Here is a 22773-nt window from a genome sequence, read left to right as displayed (position 1 = left end):
AGAAGTCATTACCTAGCCTTGACACCTGAAGAAACCTTTTTTTTGTGATCATTTAACCATGCATACATCTTTGACATGTCTAGGTTTACCAAAGCATCTCTTTCAAAACCCTTGAAATGCCTGTAACTACGACCCTCTTGGTATTTGAAAACTTCACTTTCATTCAGTTTTTTCAACAGTGCATCTAAGTCAACTACAGGAAAACGTTGAATATGCTTTCCTGAGCGTATAATCCGCTGAAGAAGTCTGTCCACCTTTCCACTAATGTTCCTGACAGGTTTCTCAGCATGGCAGATTCTTGATACTGCCTTCTCCGAGAGGTTTGCTCCAATGTTACAGTAGCCTTGCTTGTTGAAATTGTTACTATGCTCGACTTCTAGGTCATGTGGAATGTTGTTTCCAAGACCTCCATAATTGTTAACAGTCCTGTTCCACACAAAGATCTCAGACTCCTTCTGGCTTAAACCATTCACCAAGAGCAGCTGGTACAGGCTCTCCAGTGCATACTTGGTGCTGTGTGGGTCATCTGCTTTACATAGGAGCATTAGATACTTGTATTGTCTCATGATCCGCTGGCCATCCCCTTCTGAGACAGCATCCAAAAAGTTCATAAAGAAAAGTCCTTCTGAGAGAAGTGCAGCATTGTAATTAAAAACATCATCACTACTTTTGGGCACCTGGTCAGTGGTTATGGATGAAGTTGTGGTTGTCACTTCTTCTATTACAACTGGTGGATCATGACTTAATTCATGTCTTCTCCTGCTCTTGCCATTGTATTTGAAGGATGTCTTACACCCTGGAAACCTACAAGGGAAACGGCCATCCTCATTAACATCCAAACATCTTTGAATTTCCCTTCTTTCCTCATCTGACACCAGTTCTTGCAAAGAACCATTCATCATTGCTTCATCAATAACAATTTCATCCACAATCATACCAGCAGCTTTGTGTAAGAACTGGAGCCTTTGCAATTTGTTCCAGTTAGGAAGGTCCTCTGGGAAAGGGTAATGCAGTGGTTTTTCGTCTTTGCTTTTTAAGCCAAGAACATGAAATGCAGCTGCCAAAATCCTGGCTTTCACCTCTAAAATCAAGAAATCCCTATCTGGTCGATAGGCGGAGTGTGGATCCTCTCTCACATTTCTCCTGTTAATAAGGTTTCTGTCTGCAAATAGGGTGCAATGGTCATCTGAAGAACTCCCTGAGTAAAATCTTCTAAATAGCAACTGCAAATAAATCATATAAAACAATGTTACAATAATGGTTTCTACAATGATTATAACAAAGTATTGATATAGTTTTGGATAAAATCTACACACAGTACAAAAGAGTACTAAAGTGGTGACATCATAAAAATTAGATTTCGGAAATTATGGGTTTTGTCAGGATATTTTGAAAGAACAATGCCCAACAGGCCTACTTGCCAAAAAATTAATGACCTTTTCGGGGCAAATTGCCACTGACATATTAGCCCAGTTATGTTAAGAAAACTCCAAATAAACCCTTCTAATTTTTCTTGGGTCAATCCCAAAAAAAAATAGAAGGGTTTGTATGGAGTTATCAGAGCATAAGTGGCTAATATCTCAGATACAATGTGCCCCAAAATACTATGACATCACCACTTTAGTACTCCATATGGAGCCTAGATAAATATTAATGATGGGAAGGATTATATCATAAGCAAGCAGTTGCTTTAAATGTAAAGTAGTAGTAGTAGTAGGAATCTTTCAAACAGATTCAATCAGTTATTGACTGTAATTAAGATTTGATAGCTGCAAGTGAAGTTTGGGATACATGTATATTTCAAAGGGTTAGGACAGGTCATGCATCTTTGCAAGTTTAAGGTCACCAATATGCTCTCTTTTGTGGTAAGACATTCTTAATGATAATAATTTTCACACTTTTTAAGGCACACCTTCTTTACCTCAAGTATCTTGACCCCTGTGTGCCAGTCACCAAGTTGCATGGTAAACCCCTCAAGGCGGTCTTCAGCTGTATGACCATTGGACACTGAATGTATTGCATTCACAGCTCTTTCAACAGATAGCTGATCCCCCGTGCATATCTGACTAGCAAATTTCTTTTCGCCTTGAATAGTTACAGTAGGCAGGTATGTTTGGAAATGTCGCAGGATATCAATCATGTCCTCAGTCAGGTTTTCATTTTTAAATAACACACCCATTGGAAGCTGAAATGAATAATTTATTGACATTACCACATTTAAAATTCACCATTAAAATCCATTGTTAATTTATTATTGTTCATTGCCATTGCTTTACTAAATAGTAATGTGACTCACTTGAAACTTGAGGGGAAAATAATACCTTATTACAGCTAAAACTCAGAACTTGCTTGCTCTTTCAATCAGCCTTAGGTTATTCAAAGCAAATAATCCTGTTATATATTACTCAAATAATAGTCCCCCATAAATGTTTTTCTCACTGCAGTTATGTTATCATGAGAGTATATTTTGACAGGAAATTTCATTGAAATATACAGTATAATATTTTACATGATATCAGAGGCTGTGCACATTTTTTACTAGGCTACAGGAAACATTTATACCAATCTTATTATTCTGGTACTAAACTATCTGGAAGTTCCATAAAAAATTTCACACCTAGTCCTGTGTTCCAACCCCCTCTATTACCACCAGGCTTTTCAGTGGGTTAGCAAGGTGTAACTGTATATTTCGGTGTGGCCACACATTTACAGTTAAATAGTCGCAAGTAATTGTTGTGACTAAAATTGAATTGCTTCATTCATGATGCATGAAAGCAGATATTAAAGGGGAAAACTTTGAAAACCAGTACAAAAGCAGAACTTTAGCAACGTGAAAGTACCCAAAGGAAAAAAGAATAACTTACAACATCTGACTTTTTGGCCATCTCATTGGAATACTTGTGAGGAATATGGAATACACACACATCCTTGAGAGCTGAAAAACAATCTAAATGCTCCACAAGAACTCTTGATATTAAAACTGTGTAGTTGTGACGCTGAAACTTCTGATCGTCAACAGTGGGAAACAATTTAAGATTTGAAAGGGAAGTAATGTCCCTTGGTAAAGTCTCAAGACAACCTCCAGAAACTCTGTTCATTATTATCTTGTGGTTGACCCAATGAAAATCCAAGTTTTGGTTGTCCTTGGTCATATGCCTGCATTCACGCTTTCCATCAATATTATCAAACGCAATAGCAAAACCAGGATGCATGTTCTTCTTAGCTTGTTTTAGTTCACATTTGGCTTTTGTAGCATCATCAGCACACTGCTGGGTACATGGTTGTTCATTTGATCTGCAACTGTCAGTAATTGCCACTACCTTCCTTGTGAGTTCCTGTACAACTTCCTCCTCATTGGACATTTTCTTTTGTAAGTCCAGAATTTCCTGACCATGATTTTCACCTAACACATCAAATTTTGCACGAACTTTTGCGGCTGAACAGGTGACCTTCATCTTGGATAATCTACCAAAGGTTGCCTTGTAACGAAAGAGCAAGAGATCAAAATTTTGATTATATTGTTTGTTCTAAAAAATCTACAAGTATTAAGAAATATTAATATCTACAATGCCACGACCCCTCTTCACACTGATAGCCATAAAAAAAAAGAATTCACCTTCCTTAACCCTTGATTCAAACAAAATCTAATGTGTAAATGATAAATGTCTGTATGAAACAAAAATATGAATTACTTTTACAGCTGATTTAATTAATATTAAAAAATTAATTAAGTTAGTTTTAACTCGACTTTCAAAAGCCCTTGTAGATGCAAAATAATCTATGACTTGTCTTACCTCCAAAGATCGTGATTTGATAAGGATTCCAAGAACTGTTGCACAGCCATTCATGTGTGAGTTTCGCTGCTTTAACAGGATCGACCCTGCGACTGCTATGCTAGGAAGCCATTCTGGAGCAATCTCCTTTAGAGTAGTTGTAGCACATGTCATCAGAAAGGCATAGAAGATAGGCGCTCTTTCTTTCCATTCAAGACACAGTTTCTCGAAATCGAAGTTTACAATCTCTTCCTTCGTGTTGGCTCTTAACATGGAAGGTTGTTTTCTGCTACAGATACCATTAATTTGCGATGTCATTAGCTGGAGAACTTTTTCCACGACAATTTTCTTGAGTTTAACATTCTTCAGTATTGCTTTGGCAATGCGCTGTTCGAAACCGGAGGCAATCGCCTTTCCAAGAACTGCAAGGTCATCGTTTAATTCCTTTCGCACAGTTTTGCTGGGATATTCAACGGAAAGATATACTTTCGTTTCGGTGATCGATCGTTCTGAAATCTCGCGCGGCGTCTTTGGTGTTGAGGACGACATTGGACACAACTGCATAGGACCAACAATTCCCGACGATTGTACACAATTTGGTGCTCGAAAAATCGAGAGTGGAGCGATTGGGCTAATGGCACCAAAACCAAAAACCGGCGGAAGCTTTGTAAAAGCAGACACACAAACATTATCTGGAGGCTTTAAGCTTACTGGTAATGGTGGTTCCCGCGAAATTTCACCCGACGGGTTGGAGTCAAAACTTAAACTCTTCCTTGCCTCCGGCGCTTTTGTTAAATCTTTCGATAATCTTTTGATACGGAGAGGTCCGTTACTTTCAAATTTCTGCTTGATACCATCGACGATCTGGTTGACTTTTTTTAAGGCCTTGTTGTAGGCATTCAACATGTTATAACACAAGCGACATATCGCGAGGTTCTCGCTGCCGACATAAACACCCAAATCGACTCCAAGTGAGCGATGAATTAATGCACCAATCTGCAATTCACTCTTGCCAAAGATCTTCACTTTCTCCTTGAGACTGGGAATTTTATCCTTACACAAAAAACAACCTCCTTCGGCCGAGGTAACTTTTTCCGGCGTTTCCTCACTCATGGGTGCATAATGCCACTTCTGAAGCAGTTGTCGGTCCTCGCGATTTCCCGCGTGTCTTCAATAACATCTTTCTATCACTCAATTTCATTGGCCGAGTAAAGAAGAAAAGAAATGACGTCACGGAAATCGTTTTGGAGCTCGAGATCGCAGACGCTATTTTTCGTAGGCAGAGAAGCGACGACCGGAAATGCGTCTGCTGTTCGCAGGCTATGTTTTGTCACGCAATCGAATAAAAAACCGCAAACCTCCCTCGGTCTTTCTATTCCATTGCGTGACAAAACACGACTCGGAAAAGCGGGCCGCTCGACTGATTTATGAAGGGACTGCTCGCAGTCTACTGAAACAAGAGGTCTAGTAAGAGACTGAAGCCAAATTTAAAGCTCTGAATGGTCCAGGAGGTGATGAGCAGAAGCCCTCTAATGGTGATGGCGAACGCGCAGAGGTTTCGTCTGCGCTCAATGGTAGTCTTGCAAATTACTTAGGGGTATCCCCTAGGGCAAGTTTTGATAACGTAACCGAGGAGTTCTCGGCAACTGACAAAATAGGTGAACAAGTTAACGCCAAGCTGGCCACTGTGCTAGAAAAGCTTATCAAAGGCGATCTCCCTAAACCGAAGCTAGAGCAGCTGGTCGAAAAATACATAAGACCAGAAAACTGCTAAATTGTTAGTCTCCTCAAACGTGAACATAGCTATTTGGAATCAGTTGTCTCCATATACCACCTATTCCACACAGGGCTCCTTATAGAAAGCTCGACAGTTTCATGTTTTCTCATTTTGTGCCATTATCAATGCCTGTTAAAAAGCATCGGGCGAATTCAAGGCTACACTCGCACACTCCTTTGCTCTATAGCATTGACAGGAAACCGGGAACTGAATCTTCGTCGCCGAGAATTTCTGAAACCAGACCCGAACGCCCAGTTTGCCCCTTCAGAGGAAAGAAAAAGGAAAGGAACTTCAAGTGTCTAATTGTTCTAGCGCTGGAGCACTAATTGGGGACACTGTTAACTGAAATTAACAATTAACGCAAATCAAGTGAAATGATTTGGAATCAAGTGGCAAGTGTTATTCTGCAACGCCTTTCTTAAGGGAAAAAAAATTCCTACCACAACCAAGTAGAAGCAAGGCGGTCAAAATCCCAGTCCAAAAAGGTGACAAACCGCTAAGCTGTAATCCTCAGGTTGGTTACACGAGTAGCGTTAATAGTGTTATTAGGTCAGTTGCACCTTTGACGAACAATTACAACACTTCTGACCAATTACGAAAAGCAAAGGTTTATTCCGACACATTCTTATTACAGTGTGTATCTACTGTGAATCTTTCTACACCAGGTTACACCCCAAGCTCCCGGCATCCAGAATTCAAATGTCCTATTATTGAGCAAGAAGCTATTGATGCAAAAATCACTGAATGGTTTCAATCGAAAACAGGAGAAACTGTTCCTCCGATATTCCTATGACCAAAAGAGGAAGTTGAGGTTTATATAGTTATTTTCAATTTGAGGTCCCTAAATCAAGCAATGACCTACTGTAAGTTCAAGATGGATACTCAACGATCTGCCATAAGGCTGATGAAGCCTGGGTGTTTTATGTCCTCTATGGACATACGCAATGTCTTCTATTCCATCCCTATATCGCCTAGCTCCAGAAAATACCTCAAGTTTGCATGGAGGGGACTTCTGCCTTCCAGGTCTGGGCCCAAACCATGGGACTGACAAGTGGTCCTTGCCTCTTTACTAGGGTACAAAAACCAGTGTTTCCACCGTACTCACCTTGTAAGGACATAGTTGTTTCTGTTATATTGTCTACTTTTTTTACGTGAAGGATTCTGAGGAGGCCTGCCGTGAGGCTACCTTACATGCTGCCCAGTTATTTACTCGCTTGGGTTTTGTGATTCACCCGACCGAGTCTGTTTTTCCTTCTACGCAGTGCCCATAGTTCTTAGGGTTTCTGTTCAGTAAACGCTACATCCATGCGTATCCTTAAAGGAGGCTGACAAGGTCGTTGTTTTGTGCCAGAAAGCCTTGTGACATTGATAGGAACTTTAGTATCTATTTTCCCTGGGGTGTAGTTTGGTCCTCTGTATTATAGACACTTGGAATGGGACGAAGAAATGGCATTCACATCTCTTAAGGATTTTCGTTGTGAATGTGCCTCCGTCTGCTGACAGCATTGGTGATGTTAGAGTGGTGGGTCATCTCCACAGCTCTGCGGGCTATTGACCGTGGTTCCCCAAATATAAGTTTACAGGAGATGCTTAATCACTCTCCGCGAGGCTGGGGATTATGTCCTTACTCGGGTTACTGTCCAACCAGCACATCAGGATCATGTCTGACAACATGACTTCTATTTCTTACATCACTGATGCCATCGGGGATGCAGGAACAAGGAATGCAATACCATGGCCTATTGAATTTGCTTATGGGCCCTTTAAGAAGCAAAGTTGGCGTTCTGCTGCGGATCAACCGAGGTGGTTTAATGTAACTTCAGATTCTCTTTCGCCCCGTTTTTAAGATGGGATAGAGTCGGTGGGAACTGAATTGTGGCTTGTTTGAAAAAAAAAAAGTGTTTTTCGGTGTTCCATAGATCGACCTATTTGCAAGTAGAATGAAATATCAAACTAGTATCTAAGCTTCCTGGAATCAAGACCCACATATGCATCATATGTGGATGCTTTCTCTGTGAATTGGTCACACTTCACTAACACTTATCTTTTTCTCTGCCGGTACGTGGGGATGCTCACCCTCTGGGCCTGAAAACTGCAACTTTTGAAATGCAAGGTGTCAGGCGACAGTTCATTAAGGGCAACATTCCGGGCGAGATTGCCAACTTACTCATGTCCTCTTGAAGCGAATGATTAGCGACAACAAAGCAGTATGACGTTCACATCCGCAAATGGTGCGCATTTGGTCTACAAGAGAGAACTGATCCACTCAGTGCCTCCGAGTGTGAACGATGTATTAAGGTTTCTCCACGCTTTCATATTACCCGACTGTCATACTCGACGATTAATACAGCTCGCTCAGAACTCTAAAGCTATTCAATGGGATATGAATTTCCTGGTTGTCACTATGCTGTGGATAACCATCCCTTTATAGTGCACTACCTGAAGAGTGTGTTCAACTGCGGTTACAACCTTACTCCTCGATATCAGGTAACATGGGATCTTAATCCTGTCCTAGAGTATGTGGAACTGTTGCATCCTTTGGGCAAGCTCTCTCTCGAAGACCTGACCTTCAAACGGCTAGCTTTAACCCTCGGGGGAGCGGTGTCAAACACCGTCATTTCTGAGAATTTATACCATGGAGAAAACTCATGATTATTATTTATCCTACATCCAGGATCATGTCAAGCCGGACAGAGCTGGGGAAAATCCTCATGTCGTTTTTTGTTAGGAAGAACCCTACAATACCCTAAAGAGTCACTTACTCTACTCTTGAACACCATCTTGGAAAAACCCAGCTAACCGTGACCATGGCAATGGCCATCTTCTCCTTTCATATGTCATGCCTTATTGGAACGTTGGTACGAGTGCAATTGCGCGATGGATTAAAGCTGTTATGGGGGGATATAGCGAAGTTTAAGGCTCAGCGCCAAATCAGCAACTGCATCGAGAGCGGTCAATTGAATCCCACTGATGAAATCCTGTAACACATCGGACGATCTTGCCAACTAACTTTTCCTAAGTCCCATATATAACAAACCCGTTATTGCTGGAAATAGCTTTGCTGGAGCTGTGCTAGATAAATCGATTTTGTGGGTTGGAATAATTCTGTCCACGTTTATTGCTGTAAAATCTCATGTTAACCGGAAGTGACGTCACCGTGATTGGGTAGAGTTAGAAAATTAAACGAGCCTAACCTGTAAGGTGAAGTTTGATTGTGATATTTCCACATCCCTGGTGACTCAGTGAGGGTTAACATGCCCTCCCTCACACTTTTTCTACTTCCCACCTCGTGTTCTTTTCCTTTGTATTCATTTGTATCTTGATAACCGTGTCCACCTATCATATTATCCCTTAATGATTCACCACGGATATGGTAGAATCACAATCAAACTTTACCTTACAGCTAAGGCTCGTTTAATTTTCTAATTCTGTTTTATTATTTCCAAGCTGTTACAGGAAACCGAAGGAAAAATGAGGGAGTAAGAGAGACTGCTTACCATCACTGAGGTGAAGAGTTAACGCTATAACTTCCTTGAATTGACTTATGTCATTTTCCCAGCCTGAAGACTGTGTCCTAGTTCGGTGTGCTTTGACCAAAAAATGCAAAGCCTAAAAATTCAAAACATTTAATCACCGAAATATGCAAAAAATAATGCGTGCATGAGACATCAAACATTTCGATCATCTCAAAACGAGAGTTAGCGAAGCAGAGCAAACCTTTTCTCTGTCTTCTTGAGATTTTTCTTTCCAACAAAGATCCGAGTAAAGTTTCCACACCTCAGAATTGTTGGTCACCTAAAAACATGAAAGACGAGTTAACATGGTCAATTGCCACTAACCTAAATCAACTGTTCACGTTACATCTCCAAAGGTTTCGCTGTTCAGTCTTTCTAATTCCTCTCAAATGATCTTCAAAAAGGAAGCGAACGGAACCTTGTCGTCTTTGGCAGTTGTGCCAAAGCGGAGAATAGGCCATTTCCGAGTTCAATTCTGCCTCCTCTTCAAAGCGAGTCTACGTGCGAAGTTTTTGTGATGGTAATTAGTTCTACTTTACATATGAATAAAAAATAATTTTCATAACAAAAACTTCGCACTTAGACTCGCTTTGAAGATGAGGAAGGCCAGAACTCGGAAATGGCCTATTATGATGTTCCACGGCTTTGTGCGCTCCCTGATTTTGGTACTTTTATGCCTTGAAACCGTCTCTTTTGGAATCGTCTTAGATACAGATGGATATGTTTTTATATCTGGTAAAAGACAGACTGCTTTCCTTGGGAAAAAATTAAAGTATGACAGTAGAATTCATGATTTTTTGTCAGATAATTCTGGCTTTCGAGGCCAATGATTCAATGCATCTTCGTCAACCATGGAAACAATGGGGATTACAATCAACAACACTTCTGGTCCTTTTGTCTTCTTTGCGGTAAATTGTTTGAATCTGAATACTAAATTACCTTATTTAAGACCATCAACAATGGCATTCATAGCATTCAGGTAAAACGATACTACAAATCTCGTATTACCTACTACAACAATGAAGTGGCTTCATTGAATTTTTTGGAATTGCACATTTAACTAAGTGGCGATATACACCCGCAGCCCGGCCCTGATTCACAATTATCAATATACCAGTGCGAATTACTCAACGCTCTCATGGCCAGGAAAACAGCCATTTATCATGCAACCATTCAACATCTACTCGCATTTTTTCGAAAACAATGTCCACTCGTCACTCAAGCCTGATGACAATAAATACAACACCATCGTCAAAAAGGAACATGGAAGACTTATGTCATGTCTGCCGTGTATCGCACACATTGAGGTCATCAACAAAAGCTCATACGCCTGATATTGTCGTAATCCCAATAATCTGATTACCATTCAGCGATTGCCTTTAAAGGCCAGCAATGCCTGCCATATGTCTATGTGTCTTTTAAATGCGCGCTCTATAAATAATAAGGCGCTATTAATCAAAGACCATGTAGTTGATCATCAAATTGACATCTTGGGGATTCCTGAAACTTGGACCAAGTCAGATGGGTTATCCAATCGTGTTGTGAATGAGCTGAGTCCCCGGGGATATTCATTCGTCCATGTACCATGTTGACTTTTGAATACTTGGAGGTGAAATTGCTCACTGCATCAACAGTTGTTAGAATTGCAGTTGTTTATCGCCCTTCTCCGTCAAAAGTTAATAAACTTACTTCCGCCCAGTTCTTTCATGATTTCAACGATCTGCTCGAACACTTCTCAGTTACCTCTGGTAGGCTTTTGATCATGGGTGACTTCAATTTTCATGTCAATGAACCATCTCGTGATCGTCTGGCGGCTAAATTTCTTGATATTGTAGACTCTTATAACTTGGCCCAGCATATTACAGAGCCTACACACAAGCGTAAAGGCACGTTGAACTTGATAATTACAAGGGCAACTGAGGATATTGTATTGAACTATAATGTTGAGGACCCTGACCTATCTGATCATTATGCGGTACACTGCATGTTGTCATTGGATAAGCCCACTGCTAATGCGCGCTTGAGTGTAGATGGTAGAAACCCCTCGCGCAACGATGCATTGTACAAATCAGCCACTACCGGTGCCAGCTCAAAGGCAAACAACTTCCAAATTATATTTGGAATTGCGTCAGGGCCATTAATTAATGGCCCAACGTGCCATGTACGCTTCCCTTGGTGCAACTAGCAGGCAGTTCGGGATCTAGTGCACAGGGATTCTGTTGACATCATAAGGCGTAAGAGGGGTAAATGGGGATGTTAGACCAACAAAGTACTGATTGATGTTTTCGCAGAGGTCCTGGACAGACGAGATGGTTGTTCTGCCAATTAGTTGATGGTACCATTGGTCACGAGCGATCGAAGATCCCGACAAACTCTTCACATTTTTCCACCACTTATCTGCAATTTTTGATGGCGATTTGGACTTCGTTGCACCTGCGGTGGAACTCAGGAGAATCTTTTCCGAATTTTGAGAGCGCTTTTTGTCTACTGGATATTGAAGTCCTGATTCTGGGGGTTATCCAGGGTTTATCTGACTCCTTCGCACGGGTTGACTTCAAGGGTAGGAAGAAGTCAATCGCCGCTGATAGTTTATACTTATCCACACACGATGCAATAGAGAAGAAATGATCCCAGGAGAAGGCGGTCATCCAGCGGCCAAAGTTTCTAATGGCGCTGTCTCATTGAAATTGACCTGCGCAGTCGCCGAGATCTAAGACAAATCCACAGGGTCTCAGAGACAGAATCATTCAGCTTGAGGACGGGAAGTCTAGAGAAAGGGATCCCTGCATCGGACATATGCGGCTACTCCACCACACATAATCCTTGAGTTGGACGGCGGAGTCAGGGATGTTTTCGTGAAGCCAGGACTGTTATACAGAATTCACTAAGCAAACACTCGCAAGTTCGTCGATCTTTGGAGTAAGCGAGCGGGTATTACACAAGAGCACAGATGGAATACTAGCATCACCATACGAGCGATTGTTATTGCCCTGAAAAGTGGAGTACCCAGGGGAGGCTGTGCATGTTGTCATAGATACGGTATGTAGATCGCTGCAAGTGATTTCTGTAGCAATAGAGAATAAATTATTATTCGATCGCTTTTTCCCTGCTCTTTTTCCTCTGTATCGAAAAATCCCTTGCTGTTTGAGCTGGCTGAAAAAACACTTATCATCCCAAGGAAATGGGGGCTGATGCGAGTAGTTCATGTCTTGAGTATTGAATATGGCAAATAGGGTTACCGCGGTTATGAAAATTGCTTGTCAAACATGGCTGGTTTGTTTCAGGAACTCCAAGACCCTCACGCGTAGGAAGCGGCGACTTTGGTTAATCACCACCAGCAATTCCAGGGCCAGGATTAATACTGACATCCTTAAAAACCGTGATGTCGAACAGCGGATCAAAACCTGGGATAGCCAGAGGTAGAAGGCCATGTTTACACCACTTGGTGGTCGCTCGCCTCGATTTATAAATTCCTGATTCAGCAATTCGTAAGCAATAAGTTGTAACGATGGCAGTGAGATGGTCTTGCTGACCGACTATAGAGGCGGCAGTATACGCCAGAACGTAATAGCACTAAAAGTAGAGACAGCTAACATAAGCGTAGCCGCCATGGTTGGGTGTCGATTACCTCTTGTTTCTGCAAAGTCAAAAACTCATTCTCATAGCCAAGGTTATTTACACCAGGTAATTCCATCGTTTTGGGAATAGCAGCTGCATTATTATTCATCAGCGTCTTGCCGATTTTGGGGCTCACTTGTTGAAATTCAAGCACGCTTTCAACAGACCTGTTTATTTTCGTGATTTATGCACGCGCTGCGGCCCTATTGGCACCACTGACTTACACTCTTACAACCCAGTGACATAGTGTGTAGCGCACTTACAGTGTACTATCACAACAAAAACAAACGTACCTGAGAAGTAAGCCTTCCCATTAGTTTAAGAAGGTTCGGCCTGAGATCCGACGCTTAAAACAAAGGAAAAAGTAAATGAATGAACTATAAATTCACAACTACCTTACCCCTTCCCCCCGCAGTCCACTACATCCCTAATTGATGGTTTGCATCTGACGTCACGGCGGCAATGTTGGAGGTAAGAAGAATAACCTGTCTCTCTGCTGGGAGCTAAACTTGATTATCATGCAAATTCTGCGAAAAGAAATTGTATTGTATTGCCATCCAACATGGCCGCCGTGTCACGTGGGTGCAAACCAAGAATATGCCTTCCTTCAAAATTCCTTACTCCACTAGGGAGTGTAAGTGGACAACAAGTTAGATAGGCAAGACTTGCTTTCAGTGAAGAATGGAAATACCGCCAAGCCTTTATAATAGTACCAAACATTTACAAATTTCACTGTTGGCAAAAATAAACGCTGCAAACTAATTACACGAGAACATAAGTCAAACAAGCTATTAAATTTATTTCAACAAGTAGACATTGAGGAAATTCTAGGAATTATTTAAGTCGTGTACGTACTTGATAAAACTACTGGTGAATGCAAGAGCTAGGAAACTGACACTAATTAGAGTATTCTTAGAGTACAAACTATATTTTACAAATGCAACTTACGATGTTTCAAGGTGTAACGCGCCCGAAAAAAAGACTATAGGCTATTCACTTGGTTAACCTTAACCTTAGCCCTAACCCTGACCCAACATTCGAACCTACGACCATGAAGGGGCTGCAATATTCTAAATAACGTGATAGATACGCCTGGCAAAGTCCACCGCCAGATGACCTGCCACCATACCTGATTTTTTATTACAGTCTAAAAGTCCCTGATTCACAGCTTTTACTAGAATTCCTATGATCTGAAAAAATAACAGACATTTATTTCATATCAACGGCTGTAAATATTACTGGGAAATCTAGTTCGTTATATCGAGGGTCTTTCTCAGGTTTTCCATCGCTAAGCCGAGGACATGGTTTTTATGGTGGTTTCACTGAAAAGTGCCGCTATGGGTAATTGGGTGTGGGTCTTGGGTCAGTTCAATTTAGATCTCGGTACCACTTATTGCCAGGATCGATGGGAAGCCCTTTCCGCTGCTGCTGTCCAAATGATTTTTGTTATTCGCTCTTAAACAACTGTGGCCATAATTTTAACCTCAACATCACAGTACTTGTCACGCAAGTCCATCAAGCGATGATATGCAGTAATAGCGTCACTGAAAGAACCAACATCAACAGAGACCTGTAATGAGAATAAACCAAGATATAACAGCATAAGATAAGTTCCTTCAAGAATGAAAAAAAAAAGATCAGTAACTTTCGTAGGTAAATAACATGTCATTCCTTGCATGTTAAAATTTGAAACAAACTCTTCATCAAAATCAAATCTGATAGCCTTGAGAGCACGACACCGACTTAAAGAGTCAACTGCGAACAAAACAGCGACCCCGAGCGTTTGACTCGTTAGAACGATCAAAGTGCCACTGTCGTTACTGAGAGGCTACTTTTGTACTTTTGCCGCGAGACGTTACTTTTGTAGCCGCAAGAGGACTGGGGCCCGCCCCTATCCACTCGGGGCTACGAAAGAGCCTGTTCGCAGGCTAGATAATGGTGTAACAGCGCAGGGAGATCTCATATGCGACTAGATACCCAAAATAATGCATGTATGAGAGGTGATCCACTTTGCTGAAACTTAACCCTGGGGATAGAAGTTAGTGTTAGTTTTGTAAGTACTGTGACTGTGAAGCGAGTTGTTGATACCCTTATTTCGGGTAACGTTATCAGTGGCGTCGCCAGTTTTAATATTGTAAGTAGTGTGTACTGTAAATAATGTTGCAAATTAAAAAAAAATTTTCTATTTCTCCAACAGGAATAAGATTACTCTTTCACAATTCCTTTATAAAGAGCTGTGCCATGTGTTCAAAGTTCCCAGCACAGGTGACAGGGTCTTTTTGAATAAGGTCTGATTTTTGCTGCCAGGTCATATTGTTAGTCTCATCATCAGTTAGCTCTTTTTTTCTCCACAAGTCTAACAAGGATTTTCAAAAGATGCGACCACCTCGTTTCTGCTGTAGAAAATGAGCAGAACCATGTGGGATTACCTTTTTGCATTTTTCAATATAAGGTGGTGATCCTCTCTAGTTTTTTAATACTCTAAACCGTTCATCAAGATGTAGTAATTTATTTACACAATCATCTGATTTTAGGTCACCTGCGTATTTCTTCCCTTTGGATTTACATTTTCGAAGAGACAAAGATGCGCTATTTTGAATTTGTTTGATTTGATTTTCAACTTATAAAAGATCTTTGGTACTGATTGTGCAATTCTCCTATCTCGACTTCTTAATTCCTACTTACACATTGTGCTGAAACAAACTCCTTGGTATTTTTCTCTCCTTGTTATCAGGTCTGGTTTTACCACAGAAATTGTTGGGAATGCCAACAACTCAGAGTCTTTGTTCATAAATATACCTAATGGTCTATTACCCTCTCCTGGTGCAAAGCTAGATACCATCTGCAAATTTCAGTGATACCTGGTTGTTGCAGTAAAGTATATGTGACACCAAACGGTCCTTCTTTTACTTCGCACCACTCATCATCACTGTTGTCTGTGTTATTATTGTCATTAGAGTTTGTTGCAATCTCATCAATACGTCTATCGACAGTTACTTGAACATTTTGGATGTTTTCAGCAAACGTTTGAATGTAATCAGGAACACTACTACTTGTGGTAGGAACATTTAAAAATTCTTCCCATTCATGCATTAATGTTACTAATGCCTACAGCAGTTGGATCTGAAAGAGCAGTGAACACATTTTCTTGCCAATTTTTCTCTACTTGTATTTGCTCGTTTTAGAACAATTCACTAGTCTACACAAGGTAGTTTGCTCCTTCTAACACTTTGGCTGGTCGGACATTTTCATACCTATAATGATGCTTGTAACTTAAGCGTCGTTTCAGTTTAATTGGTGTGGTTTATGATTCATTAATGGTCCTTGGTGAAGTAGTTACTTTTGAACTCACATCAGCTGGCACATTAACAACGTTACCATGGATAGATAATTGACCACGCCTAGAAAGTTCACGTATTTGCATAAATGGAATGCGGGGTTAACCCTAAATCCTAAGGGTTCTTGCAAAAGAGTTTTTTTTAGGAAACTGTATCTTGTTTGCTATAGAAAAGGCTGGTAACTTCCCTTCAGTTAGGTTAGAATGGCAAGAAGAGCAGATACATTCAGTATTATCAACACTTTTTGAGCCAGTTATACACTCCTCCGACAAACGTTACAAACATTTACTACTATATTGGTTACTGTTACACTTAAGAGACAGATGATCTGTACCATAATTGATCACAGCAAGTGCATGTATATTCAATATCTCCTGATAAATAGATGGTTTTCACAGCGACGTCATTAAATTCTAACATCAAGATCGCAAGGTTTCTGAATTTTAATCTATACGAGGTTGAAAATGACCTATATAGAAATATATATTTTTTCAAGTTTCCAGTTCCGTGATGTCTTTCGTTAGGGCTACGGTTAGGGTTGCGTGACACCATGATCCAAAGATATTTGGTTGGAAAAAATGTCTATCCCTTTGAATCTCAACAGTTTGAGCCTTTAAGTACATTAGGAGATGTGTTCATAAACATCTATTTTACCTCATGAGCCAAAAGTAAGCTCATTCATCACAAAGTGGACAACAGATGTTTTTGTTGATTACCGGCCGCCATATTGGTGGACCACTTTGATCCACCAATATGGCGTCTCCATACAACTCTGCAAAGTTGCGTGAAATGCTTCCACAAATAACTCAGAAACGATGAGCTGCACAGACCTGAGAATTGAAGAGGTGGTTTAAAAAATTGTTTCCTACAACGTTCCAAGTTCTTGGCCTTTTTTATTGAGTGGTTTCGAATTAATTTTTTTGTTGTGTGACAGTGAAAACGATCTACAGCTTTTCTCCAAGAGAGTATGAAGGTAAGAGAGGTAATCCCTCATATTGGCCCTATTCCCATCGTAATCTTTCTTAATTTTTTTTTGAGATCTCCTGCGAGATCCCGTATTCCCACGAGGGTTAACTGATAGCCAATCATATGTCCCCATTTTTACCAATGTTGACAGCTGAGCGAATTCCCACGCAATGATTTGCGTCGTTCGCGAAAATGGGGACATGATTGGCTACCAGTTAACTCTCGTGGGAATACCGGATCTCGCAGGAGATCTAAAAATAACTTAAGAGGGATTACGATGGGAATATGGCCAATATGAGGGATTACCTCTCTTACCTTCATACTCTCTTGTTTTTCTTGATACACATAACTCTTATTTTGTTGGTTCAATTTTGTTGAACGCTTAGTAACAGATTGATCTTGAATACACAATGGTCATGACAAGTTTTTTTTTTATGTTTCGCGGTCCTTTGGGTAACAAGATAAAAACGACAATTAGAATCTCCTACTTTCGAAGATTTGTTACATCTGAGTTGGAAGGTTCTCTGTCGCGGGGAGCATGTTTATATTTGCTCTATCGGTTCTCTATCGATGTTCTGTTTATATTTTATATTTGCTCTATCGGAGATAGAGCAAATATAAATATAAACAGAACATCTATCTGGAGATCGGTACCGATTCCTCATCAGTTTTCCATACATAATCAATGACCGAGTCTTTCGACAATTCGTCATTCTGGTCCGCCACACACACTAGCGTCTGGAAGCATGGGTTGGTTGCTTGACTGCCTCACTGTTTTTCGTGTCAGTCATGTTGTTAAAGTTGGATTTACATGGCTTTGACTCATAACTTGATAAACTTCGTGATAGCTTCGATGTCACTCTCCAACTGGAAGTCATCTTCCGAATGGAATTTATTAATCCCTCGTGAGCTTAGGGGATCGACAGAGACTGTCTTCGCACCATGTGTCGGTCGATTCGATTTCGACATTTAAGTCTGCGCTTTGGTGAGTGATATAACCCTAACCCTAACCCTAACCATTGACACTTCTTTTGACAAACATTCCCAACACCGCTACTTTTCCTCAATGGTTGAAGTTAGGAACACCCTAATATAATCATGACATGCGTATACATTAACCAAGAAAGCAAGACGTTTGTACTCTTTCAAGAAGCTTTTGTCGCATCAGCTTTACGAACGCAGTAGGCACGGAACTCACCAATAGAAAATTCTCCCAGACGTGCCAGCTTTCATAGTTTCCTTTAAGCGATTCTTTGAGGGTAAGGTGTGCACGTGACCTAAATAAAATCGTAAATGGTTTGAATCCAGGGGCTCGTTTCTCGAAAGTCCCCATAACTTTTCGGGCCCGAAAAGCGATTTAAGGAACTGCCTTCTGCTTGTTTTCATAAGCTGGTCTTTTAATATGTTTTGAAGATAACAAAAAGCAAAATTATAGTGAGGTTTGTCGACTTAAACTCTCTCCGTTCTTAAAATAAAGAGGCAATTATGACACCCGAAAGAGGCCCAAAAAGTTTCGGGTATTTCAAGAAACGGGTCCCAGGAGTCATATCATAATAAAGGAAGGTACGATCGTCCGGGTGAGTGTAGTCCTGAGAAGGACTTTTTAAGTTGACATTGACTGACGTTTCTGAGCGGAAGTCATGTTCAGAGTCAAGTGATTTGAGTAACGTCAGTAAATACTATAAAAACTGTGGTCTTATGGTTTATTGGTGATGTTATGGGTGACTGTCAGTCAAGCCTAGATGTAATTGGCTGTCAAGACTAAACAGTGATTGGTGCATTTCTATCCGTCTATATGTCGGGTCAAAGTCTAAGATGTATTGTAGAGACAGATCGAAATCCACCAATCACTGTTTAGTCTTGATAGCCAATTACATCTAGGCTAACTGACAGTCGACCAATAACATCACAAATAAGTTGACCAACGACATCTACGACCTGAGTCTTCATACTATCTACTGACGTTACACAAATCACTTGACTCTGAACAAGCTTCCGCACAGGTCGTCGAGATGTCAGTCAATGTCATCTCAAACAGTCCTTCTCAGCACTACACTTACCCGGACGATCGTACTTACCCGGTAACTTAATTATGACCTTAACTAGTAACACAAAAAGCAATTTTAGAAACCACGATATGTGTCGTGCGTGAAATGGGGCAATGTGAGATGTCCGTAAACGAAATATGACAAGACAATGTGTATATTATCTTATTATATACTCTACAAAATATCTTGTTTCTGATTGGCCAATGGCGAATGCATAAATAGGTTATAGAGTGCAATCCAGGTTATAGAGTGCAATACGGAAGTTGCTATGGAAACACCAGGGAAGCGCCAAATTTGAACACCAAAGTGAACAAAAATGGCTGACAGTCGGTTTGCTGTGTCAAACCAAAACATCGTTGAGCAACTTAAAGAACCACCGACAACCAGTGTCCTTTGTGCGCCTTTGTCGTTGTTATTATCCGCGCACTCGATTAGGAAGGTTAGCTTCAGAAACATCCCGTGAAGAAGAACTTCTGCGAATTCGCTGTTCGATTTGTTTTTTAATCCAAACGCCTTCCTCCTTTCGTTCCATAATCTTAAGGTTGAAGTAGTGAGCCAAATAACATGGCGCTTTTCCTTCCTCGGCGGACGACCTTTCTTCACAGTTTTTCATTTCGATTTTAACACGAACACAACACCCAAATAACGCCAAAAATACAATATTTAAACATTAAGGAAAATATTAACAAAGTTAAAAGCTACTGGACATCCAAAACACGACGTGTGAGGCGATGGAATTTGACTTTTCAAGAAATACTAGTTTCTGTATTACAGAAAATGGCGCCGATAGCTTGCACGCCCGCAAAGACTTGTGGTTGTCGGTGGCCCTTTAAAGAAAATGCGAAAAACAAAAACACGTTGAAAGCTACACAGACCTGGTTCAATGTCTGGCAAACATGGGCGACTGAAAGAAAATTAAACCCAAAACTGGAAGAATACGAGCACAAACAAAGTAGCGCGTTTGAGTAATTTTGTTGTATGAACCTGCTCATGCATTTCGAGATTTATGGTCACTCGTGATGTTTCGAAAGTTCTCAAATTGCACTCGCCTACGGTTCGTGCAATAGACCATATTCGTATTCTTAGTATTGGACTGGAACTAGCATGCAATGGAGGCTAATGCCGGGAAATCTTTTCAAATGCAAATACTTTTTAATATATTCCCCCGCATGAGCCTCCATTGCAAGTAGTTCCAGTCCAATACTGAGAATACGAATATGGTCTATTTTGAGAACTTTCAAAACATCACTCGGGCCCATAAATCACGAAATGCACTCGCGTTAATACGATTTCCTATTACTAATAACCTTAAAGTACAACTGTATAGAACACAAATACACACTTTTGTCCTTTCTTTATGTAGACATGAGAAAGATTATTCCAGGCCTCCGCATTCTGTTGGGAAAAGGTTAGATAAAATTAGTACCTCTAATTATTCAATGGAACTGGAAAACAAACACGCGAGTTGCACTGTTACTACATCTCAAAGGGGGATTGTGGCTCAGTACCACCTTTGGTGGTGCTACCACTGGCCAGTTTCCCGGGCAACATGAAAAAGGCTTTGTTCAGACTTGTGGTCGTTCTTGAGAACCGGTAATGCAGGGGCATAAGTCTGAATGACGCCTCATGCTGAAAACAATTTAGCGTCTTCAGCATGTGTCCAGCACTGAAGGGCTCTACCGTGCTAGCGTGGTTTCTGAGATGTCGTCTCAACACTTAAACCTTTTCAAAAATATCGCTGTGTTAATATTAGAAGGCGAGATCTTTGTTTCTGGGGCCAGGAGTTCGGTCACCGAGGTAAAAATGATTTGTGACTGATGCTTGTGATAGAACGGACTTCTGTTTTCGTACGCGGTCTTTTTACCAGGAAACTGGACTGATATACAAAAACCTAAAACCTTTTAATTGAGAAATATGACTCGTGCTCTCGTTGCAATCGCCCTCGTTGTTGTGCCACAAGTTCACTGCACTGTTCTGATGCATCGAATTCAGAAAATTGGTTCAGATTCATTCGAAAAACAACAACAAGTACCTGGAGCACTTGGCATTTAAAGTGCTACGACGATCAAAGAATCAGTTCCTTTCTTCCTTCAGATTTTGAACGTGTGATTGTTTAACACTTGACTGGCCAAATTTTGAGCTTTGATTTTTATCCAAAGGTTGTTTACTTCGAATATAACTTTTGGATTTCACGGTCCGCCATTACTCTAAGCCTGCGAACGCAGATGTATTGCCGGTCGTCTTTTCTCTCCCCCGGAAAAAAATTTTCAGGGGATAGAAAAGACCCTGGAAATACGTCTGCGTTTTGCAGGCTACCATTACTCACGTTCTAAACTGACCAGTTGGACCTCAGAGGGTTGGATCCAGGAAAAGGGACGTCATTTTCTCACAACTTAAATTTCAGTGTGTAAGTGCATAACACGAGTTTAAAAAGTATGAAAGCCAGAAACTCCCGTGCTGCATATCAATTCATCCGCGTATACACGCACTGCATTCTTAAACTATTGAGTCCTTTGACGTCATTTTCTCTCGATCCTGCTCTCTCAAGATTTCAAAGAGAGGTAGTGGCAGTCCATTAAATAGGAAACCTTCCACTGTTAAAATAACCAGGTGAATTTTTAAAATCAATGGATCAAAACTTGGCTCACTTAGTGGTTTTGAGTTAACATAGTTTTGAAATCCAAATAAAAATACAAATTTGATTTTCTTTGTCATAGCAGCACTTTAAACTGCACGGCCTTGGTTGGTCAAAAGGTGGATAACGCGATCCACCCGTATAAATCCACTATCCAGCGGATAGGGCTAGCAAAACCGATTGAGTTGTACAGTGGACAGTGATTTATCAAGTGGAAGCGCTATCCACCCTCTCGAACAACTGGGGCCAGATTTATGCATTCTATTTTGAAAGAACGCTCCTCAATCTCATTGCCAGCTCTGCTGCTAAAGCCTAACATAAAAAGCTAAGATGATACGAGCACAAACAGTTATAGACTCCGCTAGGAAGGGTTTAAAAATGTACAATAAGAAGTGACGGCTTAAGGTAATTACTGAAGGCCACAGAGCAGACCCGACTATCAGTGAAACACAACGATGAGAAAGCCGTGGCGGCAACCTCCAAAGCGCTGTTGCAATGCATCCACAACCGAGCGATAACCAACACTCTCCCTGCATTTACAAAGTGTATAACTAGCAATAATCCAGGATAACTGAGGTGCGAATACATTCCTGTTTAGTCATCGATGAAGACAATTGAAAAGTATTTGTATATTATCGGGGAAAATTGCTTTGTAATCCTTTTCTAGTAATTGCGCTCAGTGATTGAAGTAACTAGAAGTAATTTTTGCCTGTTACCTCTGTTTGCTAATAATTTTTTATTGAAAACATTAATGGAATACGTGTATCATAATGCAAATCAGTTTTTGTGGAATATAAATATACCTTTCCTTGCTGGATAGCCAAGCAGTAAATATCAGCCTCTTTAATGCCTAACAAAAACACAGCGTTTCCTCCCGCAAATTACAAATTTACATGAAAATATAATTAAGCCTCATATACTTTCTTTAAGACCGGCGCGGAATAGAGAGTATTCATAGCAAAAGCAAAAACCAAGCCTTTTGTTCAAAACCCACCTAGCCATTTTCTCGTTATTATAAACGCCCACAGGCCCTCATGAGAGGGATGCAATGATACTTGCAAAGCTGGCCGACTAGTTTTTTGTGTTATTCGAGCTAATTTACC

At 40.7% G+C, this 22773-nt stretch overlaps 2 protein-coding genes across 2 annotated transcripts in view; both read right to left on the bottom strand.

Annotated features, from left to right (window-relative positions):
* The window catches only part of LOC138045045 (tetratricopeptide repeat protein 27-like), a 32559-nt gene extending 10453 nt beyond the window's left edge, over nucleotides 1-22106 (bottom strand). Inside the window, exons 1-8 of the mRNA XM_068891399.1 lie at nucleotides 22103-22106; nucleotides 20378-20430; nucleotides 18186-18264; nucleotides 14167-14253; nucleotides 13813-13873; nucleotides 12977-13029; nucleotides 9268-9345; nucleotides 9048-9159 (exon numbers count right to left, since the gene is read on the bottom strand). Coding sequence (XP_068747500.1) covers nucleotides 9048-9159; nucleotides 9268-9345; nucleotides 12977-13029; nucleotides 13813-13873; nucleotides 14167-14199 — 337 coding nt within the window. The 5' untranslated portion in view covers nucleotides 14200-14253; nucleotides 18186-18264; nucleotides 20378-20430; nucleotides 22103-22106. The remainder of the gene's footprint in view (nucleotides 1-9047; nucleotides 9160-9267; nucleotides 9346-12976; nucleotides 13030-13812; nucleotides 13874-14166; nucleotides 14254-18185; nucleotides 18265-20377; nucleotides 20431-22102) is intronic.
* Nucleotides 7-3457, bottom strand: LOC138045043 (uncharacterized). The gene is made up of 3 exons (XM_068891396.1): nucleotides 2865-3457; nucleotides 1922-2185; nucleotides 7-1223 (listed from the first exon to the last, which is right to left on the bottom strand). The coding sequence occupies exons 1-3, from the start codon at nucleotides 3453-3455 to the stop codon at nucleotides 9-11; spliced, it is 2070 nt and encodes a 689-aa protein (XP_068747497.1). The 5' UTR covers nucleotides 3456-3457; the 3' UTR covers nucleotides 7-8.
* Nucleotides 22107-22773: the final 667 nt, after the last annotated feature.

Source organism: Montipora capricornis, chromosome 4, assembly GCF_036669925.1.
Source record: "Montipora capricornis isolate CH-2021 chromosome 4, ASM3666992v2, whole genome shotgun sequence".
Taxonomy (NCBI): domain Eukaryota; kingdom Metazoa; phylum Cnidaria; class Anthozoa; order Scleractinia; family Acroporidae; genus Montipora; species Montipora capricornis.
The sequence above is the reverse complement of the archived record's forward strand: the minus strand, read 5'-3'. Positions and strand labels throughout refer to the sequence as shown.